Genomic DNA, 13,032 nt, shown 5'->3' with positions numbered 1-13,032 from the left:
TTTGCTTCGGCTCCGGCCTCCACCTCCCGCCTGGGGAGTTGCGCCTTGCGGGCGTCCGGAACGGAGCTGGTCCCAGGCCACCTTGGGCGAGGTGGGCTGCTGCGAGGTTCAGGAGGAGCGGGGCAGCCAGCCCCGATGGGGAAGCGGGGCCTGCGGGGCAGTGTGGCCGCTCTACAGCTCAGTAAGCTTTGCTGAACGTGTGCCCCTTCAGGCGTCGTTGCTAATGTCCGTAGCGTAGAGGTGCATCAGCCTTGGGACTGTCCATGTGGAGGTTGATGGAAATGTTTCATCGGCTTATGTATTATGCAGTTATTGGAGGTGGGGGTGGGGTGGGGAAAGGTCCTATATATGAGAAGGTATGGAGAGGAGATGACATTTATCCTGGATCTTGAATTGTGCATGAGAAAGTGTGGAGAGGGCATTCTAGGTGGAAGGAAAGTGAGCAGCTTGAGCAAAGGCACAGGACGAAGCATCGTGGGTGGAAATAGAGGCCTGGGGTAGGGCTATAAATACAAACGTAAGAGTATTTGCAAAGAGATTAGTCTGTAAACAAAGATGGCACACACATAGATACACCATAAGGGCTGGTTGTGAAAGACTTTGTGAACGATGCATGCATTTGGAGGTGATTTTGACAAGGAATTTCACTTCCTACTTCATTGCGTTCTCTCTCTGTTATAGATGGAAGATACTGAGCTCATTGCATCAGGAGCGAGGGTTCTTCCTGACAGTGAGAGACAAATCTATGTTTGGGTACTTGAAAGAGCAATAAGAAGATGATTAAAAAAAAGTATAAAATGAATCATTGCCAGGTTGGAGTCAGATTCACAGAGGGCAGTATGGCTTTGTAGATGATCTGTCGTCATATTTTATGGTCTTTGTCCAGCAGTGCCTGTCAGCTGGGCGTTGGAATTAGAACCACAGACGTGGGAGCAGCTCTCTAGAGCTGCATGTTGTTCTGACAGACACGTGGGAAGTTCAGGTCGGTGAGGTGGGTGGTCATAGGGAAGGAGAGGGGAGACCAGTGGGTCAGAACAGATCGATTGGAGAAATTAGAAGTAGTGGAGACCCTGAAGCACTAATGAAGAAAAAGTACAGGCACACCTTGGAGATATTGTAGGTTCGGCTCCAGACCACCACCATGAAGCGAGTCGTAATCTTCTGGTAAAAAAGCGCAACACCTGTGAAGTGCCATATAATGAAGTGCAATAAAGTGAGGCGTGCTGGTGTCTCATTTTATCTGTGTTGATGAGTCCCAGATCTGTATCTCCTTAGCTCCAGGTCTGAACTTTCCACCCGACAGGGTAATCCTGTTTGTACCTAACAGTGAGCCCACTGAAGGAGGGTGCCTTACTGCCTCAGATCATTTTGCTCCCTGAATTAATCTCTCTCTCATCTGCTAGACAGCTGGGCTGGAAATGTAAGTCATCTTTGAATCTTTCACCTTTTGTATCTCGTTGTTAAGAGTGCTATTCATTCCACCCTAACCGGTTTGGCCTGCGGACTCAAGGGTCCCAGGTTCGATTCCGGTCAAGGGCATGTACCTTGGTTGCGGGCACATACCCAGTAGGGAGTGCGCAGGAGGCAGCTGATCGATGTTTCTGACTCTCTCTAACCCTCTCCCTTCCTCTCTGTAAGAAATCAATAAAATATATATTTTTTAAAAAAAGAGTGCTATTCATTCTGCCTTTGCAGCGGATAGTGAGTGGTGTCTTTGCTTTCTCTTTTCCTGCCCTGGTTCCAGGTTCGGCACCTGTCATTTTTCTAGCCTCCTAACTAGTCTTTCTGCCTTTATGCTCTTAGCTTTTGAGACCGTCTTTCATAGAGACTTCCCTGCTTACACTTCTTAGGTAGCTTCTTAAAGGTAGAATTAGTAATAATGCTCCATATTTTCACATAGTTTATAAACAGGAAAAATATATACACCCTACTGAGTGCTTAATAAATGTTCAATTGGAGGAATAAGAAAGGGTCAAAGGACTGAGGTGTGATTTGATGGATCATTTGTTGCGAGTTGAAGATAGGATGATCTGGAGCAGTGGTCAGCAAACTGCAGCTCGGCAAACCGTGGCTCTCGAGCCACATGCGGCTCTTTGGCCCCTTGAGTGTGGCTCTTCCACAAAATACTGGCTCTTCCACAAAATACCGACCTCTGTGCATGGGCCATGAAGTTTCGACCGCACTGTACGTGCGTGCCCGGACATGGTATTTTGTGGAAGAGCCACACTCAAGGGGCCACAGAGCCGCATGTGGCTCGCGAGCCACGGTTTGCCGACCACGGATAGAGGACAAGATTAAAAGGGAAACTTGAGCCTTCAAAGCTTTGTCTCACACATAATCCATCCACCACCTACTCCACTATAGATTTAACCACCTTATTGTGTTTTTTTTCGTATTATTTTATACATGATTATTGTATATAGCTTTATACCATTTTTTATATCCTAGTCTGATCTCGATCTCTCTTATTTGCAAAGTGAGACTTTATATACTTAGCTTGCTAGCCTAAGTTCTCAAGGTGGGGATTTATGTGTTAGTTATTCTTGTATCCCTATACCTAGTATAACATCAGGCACATAGTAGATGCACCTTATTTGCTGATTGAATCCCCATCCCCTCTTATTGTGCTTGTCAGATAATGTCTATAGGTTTGGAGTTCAAATAGACTTACCTGTAACTTCGCATGGGCTCTTTCTGGAATTGAGGTTACCCAGGACAAGTTCAAATCCCTCATTAGACATATCTTAGAAATGGGAATATGTCTAGGAGTTACCTAGTAAGTATTAAACATAGGAGGCTTTTACTTAAAAAGGTTATAATACTTTGGCCTGGAAATGCTCAAAGAAATTTTACTGATAATGATTTCATAGTGAGTTACTCCAGGAGACTACAGTAGTTCTCATATTTTCTTGTTACTTTGAAATGAATTCAAGAATGTAGACAAACTTCCACGTCTCTCTGAAGAGGGCTCTCCAGGAGGTATGAGCCTAGATCAGATTAACCTAGTACTGACCATTTCTAAGAAAGGTATGTCCTCGTGTGTATAAGTTCCCCATAGAAGAAAGTATATATAAAATGAAAAGTATTTTGGCTTGTGACATCTGCAAGTATTTTGCCTTATTTAAGTTTGAAATGTTTACAACTCATTTTAATTTATTTTTGAAAATGGGTTATTTGTTCTTAGTTGTGATAATTTAACTTAAAAAAATGACTTTTTCTCCTCATATTTCTTTTGGTAACACACAAATTGTAATGTGTTTTAAGACACATTTTAGACTTACACAATGAGTCTCAATAAGCCATCTTCGAGCATATTGAAGCATCCTTAAATTGTAAGCATTACTAAGGTGGAGAATTAAAGTAGTAATGAAGATTCTTCCAAGTAGATTTTAGAAAACAAATCTATAGCCAGTTTTAGTTGCTTTTTGAAATTATTTTGTGCAAGGATGGAAAGAACCAAAGGAGATTTCTGGATGGTGGCTTGAAACTTTTACCTCCACTGAGGTATATAGAAAGTGAATTTTGAGAATTATTCTGAAATGGGAAGTGATTTAAATAAATGACTTTCCTTAAAACTATTCCTGATTCAAGATCATTATAAGGTTTTTACTGTTGTTTTATAAAAACGGTAGTTTTTAACCATATTTTCAGGGTCCTCAGCTTTTATTTATGATGATGCTTGATAGTAAAAAAAATAGTTCAATTTCCATTTAATCTGGCATGTCCATATATTTCTTAATAGTATGGTAATAGAAGCAATTGTGAGTGAGAAACATTGTCATTTCTCAGACTTTACAGTATATTTTGTCTGGGAGGGGTAATACCTTATGATAGAAAAAACTCTAATATTGACTTCTCACTATTTTAACTTTTCTTGTAGGTGTTCAGGTTTTGTAAATCCAAGTGTCATAAAAACTTCAAAAAGAAGCGTAATCCTCGCAAGGTCAGGTGGACTAAAGCTTTCCGTAAAGCAGCTGGTAAAGAGCTCACAGTGGTGAGTATAGTTTTTACAGTTTAAAAATTTCAGGGTTTTTTGGGGGGGGGGGGCGGTTATGTGATTTAATTAACTATAACAAAGCTTCCTACAGCATGATTGATGAATGACTTTTTTGTATTTGGTTATAGTAATAATTCTCACATGATCCTAAAATCCATAAATCTGTAGAATTCTGAAAAGGAAAAAAAATTTGTGATCCAGTTTGTAGAAGTGATTTTTCTTATTCTCAAAAAACTATTTTTAGCTCTTGCAAAGAAAAGGGTAAAGTTGGAAATTGCTGCTTAGGGATTTTGAGAGGAAGTTATGAAATTAATTAAAGGATTCTTAAACAGCAGTGAGGACTCAGATGAGATTTGTAATAGATTCACTTATCAGTGTATAGATTTCCTTAGCAGGACTTTGTGTCTGGTAGCGGAGAAATTAGTTTGTAGTATTGTTGTGAGGAGGGAATTTCGTGTGTGAGTCCCTGTCATCATATTGCTGCTATTCCTGAATTGGTCAAAGGATCTGGGGAAGCTTGTCCACATTCTGCCTCTTCAAAGGGAGGAGCTGAACGCTGCTGCATAGGCTACCCTTGAGGGAGGAAGATCTAAACCAGCGGTTCTCAACCTGTGGGTCTCGACCCCTTTGGCGGTCGAACGACCCTTTCACAGGGGTCGCCTAAGACCATCCTGCATATCAGATATTTACATTACGATTCATAACAGTAGCAACATTACAGTTATGAAGTAGCAACGAAAATAATTTTATGGTTGGGTCACAACATGAGGAACTGTATTTAAAGGTCCAGAAGGTTGAGAACCACTGATAAACTGTCCCCGCCCTGCATGACTTCCTTTTCCTCCAAATCCATGGCTATTTTCCCACCCCCCTACTCCTTAAGGGCAGTATCTAAGAATTGCCATGAAGCCCTTTGCTGGCTTCCTTAACAAAACCAGAGGTTTTCAATGAATGTAATGAATATTTTTTGACAAGATGCAAGGCCAAATTATAGTTACTGTTACAAAAGTAATTTTCAGTATGGCAAGAAGAAACAGGCACTTCAATTGTAGGTGGCAGCTATATGAATGAAGAAAGGATACCAGTCCCAGTCACTTGCTGGTGACCTTGTCATGGTTGATGTTATTGTGATCTAAATAGAGTCATGTGTATTATAAATAAACTAGCCAGACACAGAGCTAGTGCTGTTCCATATTCCTGTTAGGTAGATTTGGAAACCAATAAATACCTGTAGTTTTTCCAAAATTATTTTGCATGTTTTAAGATAAATAGGATTATTAACTGTCAAAATACCAACTACATTTAGAAGGGACCTGAAGAATTTCAGGGCAAAGCTTATGTCATGTAGAGTAGCATTACATTGATTTGAAGATGTGTAGTTTCACAGCTTTATGCTTTAGCACAAAGATGTATAGGTCTTCAAATGTATAAGCATGATGGGTATTTAGGATGAACCACATGAAATTCTCAATGTTTGACTCTTTTGATCTATGAAAAATGGTAATTTCATATGGTTCAGCCTAATACAAAGTTTTTTGACTGTGAGTCTCATGTAGGAGTGGGAAGTTAGGGAAGCTTTTTCAATTTGTTTGATCCCATGAGTGTTATATGCCTCTTCTGAGAAATGGGGTTTGAGCTCTTCCCTTCCCTCCCTTTGACAATCACTTGGATATAGAGAAATGTTTTCAGTAGGGCTGTCTTGTACATCATGGTGTGTAAAGGAGAAAAGGTTTAAAAACTTGTATTGCTGGGATCACCCTGGGGGGAATCTTAATGTGTGTTCGTAGTTTAATACATTCTGAATGCTTGTGAAAAGGAGAATAAATTTTAAATGTTTCCTTCGTACCTCTGTAAAAATCATATCTGTCCCCCTCTTACAGGATAATTCATTTGAATTTGAAAAACGCAGAAATGAACCTGTCAAATACCAGCGAGAACTGTGGAATAAAACGAGTAAGTCACAAGGGAATGCCAGGAATTTTCATAAGCTACCCCAAATCCTTTCCCCAAGTGGCTGATGTGTCCATTATAAAAATAATGTAATTATTAAATTTGATAATATTTGAAGTGCTCACACACAAAACACCCAGAAATCTGAAGAAAAAAAAAAAAGAGAGAGAGAATACTTTGTTGGGTGAGTGTGGGATATATTTCATTTTGGCCTTTGTTTTCTCTTTTGTTACTCCTTGATGACAGTAGCTGCATATCACCCTGACATATTTTATAACTGCTGTTATTTAGTGGTTATTCAGCTTGATGTTGAAACTGAGATGCATATCTTATTTTAGTTGGATGTGGATATTCAGTTACTATGACCCTCCATGCTGGTTTTGTGTTACGTTGATCGCCAGAAATAATGTTGTGTTCTGTGAGACTCTTATACTTGAACAGTAAGTGCTGACTCAAGCATGTGAAGATGAACAGGGTGCACACAGTCCCTGCCCTCTTTGTGCATTTTACTGAGTTCTCCTATTTCACTGCTTCTGTTAGATGGTAATTGGTTCTGCTATGATCACAGTCTCATTCCCTTGGCCCACTTGTTTATACTTCTGCAAGTTCTGTAAGAAGCAGTGCTCTATTGAGTATTTTTTTCCTACACAGATTCTGATGTCCTTTTGTATTGGTGTCTTAAAAATAGACTTTCCAAAGAACTCCTGGGTAGACAGTATGAGTCTTTTGGAACTTAAAACTATTTCCTACTGGCTTACACAATAATAGCTGTTAGTAGTGTTCCAGAAAAAAAATATTCTTTTAAAAGATTTCTTGATTCCCCACACTCCCTATTTCAATATCATCTTGTCTGTAAACTAGCCAGTTGACAATAGTTTTATATTTATTGCTTATATTATCAAATTGTGTGAAGATGTGGACTGAGCAATCTTGGTTAAGAAGTGGATATCCACAGAAACAGCAGTAGGAGAACTTAGAAAACAGTAATAGTAGGAAGAATAATTTGTATTTTATCCATCATGTCTCTGTATTGCGGACCAATTTTTAGTATTTATTAGATGCTTATGCTTAAAAGTTTTCAGTCTTCTGGAATATCCAGAAATGCAGTATCTGATTATTAGAAAGGTTATACCTGCCACTTGTGTTAGTTCCCTTCTGAGTAACTTCAAGGTATGAAAATGCTTCTGAATAGTAGAACTTGCCTGTAGCATTTTTGCTGTGAAAGGCAAAGAAAGAAGGAAAAAAGTTACATCTCAAGCATGCAGGGTAGAGCAAAATTAAGTTTACAGTTGTGAGTATGCGAAATAGTTTATTCTTTTATTATTTATTAATTAATGTATTTTCAATAGAAAACTGTAAACCTACTTTTGCCGCATCTTGTATTATTCTAAGCCACAGCATGTGCAGATTTAGAGTTGACATTGTCTTAGAGTTATTCATATAAACGTCATCTTAATGCCAGAGGCACCATGGGGCCTTCTGGGGGGTCTTATTAAAATGCAGATTCTGATACAGTTTGTCTGGGTGGGACCTAAGATTCTGCATTTCTAACAAACTCCCAGGTTATGCCAATGTTGCTGGAAAGAAAGCTTTTGTTTGACATAATTTCAGATTAAACAGAAGTGGCAGGAGTAGAATTCTCTGATACCTTTATCCAGATTCCCTGAATGTTAACATTCTATTAAATTTACCTTTTCTTCTCTCTCTCTCCCTTTCCTTCTATGCTTTTTTTTTCTGAACTGTTTAAGTTGCATACATACGCTCCTCTGTCCCTAAATAGCTTGATATGTATTTCCTAAAAATAGAACATTCTTTCATAAAATCACAGTGTAATTATTAGAATCAAGAAATTAATGTTGATAGAGTAGTATTATTTAATTGTAGACTTGTTTAGATTTTTCTGATTGTCCCAATATCTTTTATTGCAAAAGTTGCTAGAATAGTACATGTCCTGTCTTAGTCTCATTCAGTTTGAAACAGTTCCTGAGTTTATTTTCATATTTCACGAAATTGACCATTTTGAAGAATACAGGCCAGGTATTTGGTTTAAAGCAGTGGTCGGCAAACTGTGGCCCCTTGAGTGTGGCTCTTCCACAAAATACCACGTGCGGGCGCGCACGTACAGTGCGATTGAAACTTCGTGGCCACACTCAAGGGGCCAAAGAGCCGCATGTGGCTCGCGAGCAGCAGTTTGCCGACCACTGGTTTAAAGTAATGGGAAGTTCTTGTCATTGTCCTGTCAGGAGACACCTGCTGTTCATTAGTCCTATTACTGGCAATGCTAACTTTGATCTTTGGCTAAAGGGGTGTCTGCCAGATTTCCACACTGTAAAGTTTGTGATTTGCCCTTTGTAACTAATAACTCTATTGTGGGGAGATACTTTAGGACTGTGACTATCTTGCTGTACTTCTCTCTACAGACTATACTTTAAGAAGCTAGATTGGGAGTATGTTGTCCAGTATGGTAGCCACTAGCCACAGGGTCTGCTGAGCACTTGAAATGTGGCTAGTCTGCATTGAAATGTGCTGTAAATACAAAATACATGTGGTTTTTGAAGACTTAGTATGAAAAAAGCATAAAATGTCTGTAACAATTTTTTATACTGATTGCATGTTGAAATGACAATATTCTAGATATGTTGGGTGAAACAAAATATATCATTAAACTTAATTTGACCTGTTTTTTTTATGTGTCTGCTAGAAATTTAAAATTACATATGTGGTGTATCTTACATTGGACAGTGCTGATACAGATACTAGAGCATAGTTGGACTCAGCTTCTGTACACATTTTCCAAAACAGTTGGATTTTAGTGGTTGAGAATGTGGTAAAATTGGTTGACCGGTTCATTTTACCAGTATTCGTAATGTGCTGATTATCTCCCAGGCACGTGAAGGAAAACTGGTCTTTATGACCAGAAAGGTGCTGTCTTTCATTTATGGAGATGACAAGCTAAGAATGGTATTAGTTGCTATTAATCTGAGTTCTCTGTAGAATAAAATTTAAAAAGCATTAGACTGCTTTACTATAGAAGGACAATTTAGTAGCAAAAGCTTTTGTAAATTAAAACTTAGAGAAATGATACTTGTAAAAAATGGTTAACAGTGGTGTCAGCAAAGGGTACCTTTGCTGTTTTAGTAGGGTTTTTTAAAAAAATGAGTTTTTCATTTATTCAATTTCTAAATCAGAATAAAGAATAAAGAAGTTATTGTTAAAGCTCTTGCTTGAATGTGAATAATTTGCTAACTCCTATGAATTGTTTTGTAGTTGATGCAATGAAGAGAGTTGAAGAGATCAAACAGAAACGTCAAGCTAAATTTATAATGAACAGGTATGAATATATGTATAGAGTAACTCTTGGAAACATAATTGCTAGTAGACATTTAGAGGCATGTTTTTCCCCCACATAACTTCAGACTTACAAAAACGGGTAAGAATAGTATAAATAACTCTTGCATATTCTGTTAGCATTTTGCCACATTTACTTTAATTCTTGTCTCTATGGCAGGCTGTCATAGAAAAGAAGCATGTGCCAACAGCTTTTTAGCTTTAAAATATTGTTAAAGCATTACAGAGAAGGGGCCAAAATATTTGGGAACAAGTCTGTTAGTTTTTTGTTGAATGTCTTACGAGTTTGTGCTCTTGTAATTACTGAATTATTTTAAAAAATTAAGTAACAGAGACTGTTCTCTGTTTGAGGAGAGACGATCTAGGCTCTAAGATTTGCACTACATGTATATAATAGACATTGATTTCTGAAATTTAATTTCTTCCTTCAATCTCATTCCTTCATTTACTCCACTAATATATATTGAATCCTCATTTTATTAGGCACTAGGTATACTGAATGAACAAGTTTGTAGTGTAGGAATCCTATTTAATCTAATTTGTAACTAGAAAATAATTGAGTTCCCATTCCTCATCTATATGGCTTATTTAATTAGTAAATTTTATTTTTAAAAATTACAGATTAATTAATTAAAAATTACAGTCTAAAGTTTTAGTAACTAAAATTTTGGCCTTAAATGTTGCTACCCTAGGTTGAAGAAAAATAAAGAACTACAGAAAGCTCAGGACATCAAAGAAGTCAAGCAAAACATCCATCTCATCCGAGCACCTTTTGCATGTAAGTAAAGCATTGCTTAGGAATTTTCTGCTTTAAGTAGAGCGATGAAAAACCTAGATTTTTGTGGTCTATGTAATTTGGTATCAGTTAGCTTTTTAAGGTTGAGTATTTTTTCATGTAAATGTTATCTCAGAACATTTATGATATGACTTGGTTAAACAGTTACAAGTTATTCAGTATATTTCCCAGTTTCAGTCAGTTTTTTTTACATGTTTTTTTTTCTCCCTCATAAAATCTTATTCTCTGTAAGTTATCTCTCCAAGTTAATCAAAATGAGTTGAGTAATAATTTCATAGATAGTTTTGCCTTATACCTGTTTTTATTAAAGGATAGTGTTCTATGTTAGTGGTTCTCAGACGGGTCATTATGGGAATTACTTGGGGAACTTCACATAAATACAGAGACTCTGGCCCTTTGATTCTGGGCCTCTGTTCTTTAAGTAGGTCTCCAGGCAATTCTGATAATGTAAGTTTTGAGAACTACAGTTTTGTATTAAAACCTTCTCTTTGTGTTTATGTAACTTACTAGAGGCCCGGTGCATGGATTCGTGCACTGGTGGGGTCCCTTGACCTGGCCTGCACCCTCGCAATCCAGGACCCCACCAGTGCACGATCAGGGCCTGGGAAGGGACCACGGGAGGGCTCCAGGGCGTGTCCGGCCATGGATCCATGAGGGCCAGGGTTCAAATTCCATCACTTTGACTTACTGGACTTACCAACTGAGGGATCTTGGGCAAGTTCACCTGTCTCTGTGCCTCAGCTTTTCTCTTCTTTTTTTTATTTTTATATATATTTTATTGATTTTTTACAGAGAGGAAGGGAGAGGGCTAGAGAGTTAGAAACATCGATCGACCAGCTGCCTCCTGCACACTCCCCAATGGGGATGTGCCCGCAACCAAGGTACATGCCCTTGACCGGAATCGAACCTGGGACCTTTCAATCCGCAGGCCAACACTCTATCCACTGAGCCAAACCGGTTAGGGCTTTTCTCTTCTTTAAAATGTGCCCTGGTCGGGTTGCTAAGTTGTTTAGAGTGTTGTCCTGATACTTCAAAGTTGTGGGCTAGATCCTTGGTCAGGGAACATACAAGAATCAATCAATGAATGCATAAATTAGTGAAACTACAGATCAGTGTTTCTCTATAACTCTCTCTCCCTCCTTCCTTCTCTTCTCTCTCTCTCTCTCTCTCTCTCTCTTTCACCCCTCCCCCCTCAAATCAATAACTAAAATGAAATAAAATACAAGTAGTTATGAGGGTGAAATGAGCAAATGTAAGTAGAATCCTTAATGTGTGGCATATTGTAAGATCTGTATAAGTTTATTTATTATTCTTAAATATCTTAGAAATTGCCAATGTGATTTTAAAACATCCAAGATCCTTTATAAAGTGTTGAGTTCTGTAAGGTCACATTGAGTTGATAAAATTTTTAATTTTTCTTCTTTTTAAGGCAAAGGAAAGCAGTTGGAAGACAAAATGGTACATAAACTACAAGAGGATGTGGCCATGGAAGTTGTTTCTGACAATCCTGTTTAACCATTTCTATGAGCACATTGGAAATTTCCTTTAGAGACTTAGGTGCTCTAAGTTATTGATTTATTTTTTACATAAGGTGACTCAGATGAAAAGGTGATTAAAAATACATCTCTTCTACATTACTATCTGCAAAATATCAGACAATATGGATGCTAGATTGCATCTCAGTGTAAAATCTTCAGTGATAGATGTACTTATGTAAATTATGAAAATTTTATAAATACCAAGTGAATTGTGGACATAAAATGATGGTGCCACTTGGATAATGGCACCAGGCAGCATTTATGTAGTAACTGATGACACATTCATGGCTAGTGTTATATAAAATAAAATGTTCTTTGCAGTAAAAATCTTCCCTTTATTAACTTTATAGAAGGAGGGATATGACAAGGAACTAACAATCTGCATGGTAATTAGCCTCAAGTACTCATCTCTTATTTTGATTTCAGTATTTCATGTTTTGGTTTATTAACACATTAGAAGCACATATGGCCTCATGCTGAAGCCTAATTCTGTTGGACTCTTTTGACCTGGTTGACCTGCTTGGAAAGACCGTTGTGGGGGTTGGGGTGAGTGCTGAATAGTCGTTCGTAAAATGGCACTCTGCTCTCTAATTTCACATTGGAGAACATTCTAACTTGAGATTCCTGTTAGAACAGGCTTTATTTTTTTTTTACTCAACAATGATTTAGAAGCAGGGGAATCCAGGGCCTCTTAAAACATTATGTGAGCTTTTCTTTTCAAAAGCTAATTGTTTTCGGGAAAATCGAATTTATGGGTAGAATGTCAACACGTTATTTGCACATAAAGTAATTTCTATAGTCATTGTCTATGTATTTATTATTTAAATGTACTAAATGAAGGTAAAGTATCAATTACTTAGAAGAAAATAACTTCAGCCACATGTACTACTGAGGTAGGAGAAATGTTTAAAGAAAAATATATACTTAAATACTTCATGTTTCTGTATTTTTACATTATTTACAAGTTAAGCATGTTAATAGTATTAGTAACTCATATTTATATTATTTTTTAGGACAGAAATTAGAGTAAATGAGAGATTTTAGGGTTATAGAACTACGTATATAGTAATGGCTAAATTTTTATTTCATTATTAGTAATAAAGTGGACTGATCACTGGACCAAGTGTTAAAAGACCTGAATTCCAGTGTGGTTTTGCCTTTGTGTTCTTATTTGTAAAATATGGCTCATTTATAAAGAATATTATTGATTACAATTAGGGGAAATATATATGTAATCAAAGACATTTGTAAAATTACCCTGTATTAATAAGAGCCATACTTGCTGTAGTTCTCTAACCTGAGGCACCCGATGGTCTGCCTAGTGCCATCTTCAAAACTTGAGACAGATGAGAGATTACCTGTGGAAATTTAGACCTTTCTCTGGGGCACTAGTAAAGGTCTCG

The 13,032-nt window shown here is 37.7% G+C and overlaps 1 protein-coding gene across 1 annotated transcript; it reads left to right on the top strand.

Moving 5' to 3' along the window:
* Nucleotides 1-4: 4 nt before the first annotated feature.
* RSL24D1 (ribosomal L24 domain containing 1) lies at nt 5-12,683 on the top strand (the record flags this gene model as incomplete). The annotated part of the gene is made up of 6 exons (XM_014530061.1): nt 5-181; nt 3,881-3,994; nt 5,878-5,950; nt 9,215-9,278; nt 9,988-10,073; nt 11,521-12,683. Coding segments are annotated over 6 exons (600 nt in total), but the record flags the coding sequence as incomplete, so codon positions are not given.
* Between the last annotated feature and the right edge of the window lie 349 nt (nt 12,684-13,032).

The sequence above is a fragment of the Myotis brandtii genome, unplaced genomic scaffold, assembly GCF_000412655.1.
Source record: "Myotis brandtii unplaced genomic scaffold, ASM41265v1 scaffold709, whole genome shotgun sequence".
Classification (NCBI taxonomy): Eukaryota; Metazoa; Chordata; class Mammalia; order Chiroptera; family Vespertilionidae; genus Myotis; species Myotis brandtii.
The sequence above is the reverse complement of the archived record's forward strand: the minus strand, read 5'-3'. Positions and strand labels throughout refer to the sequence as shown.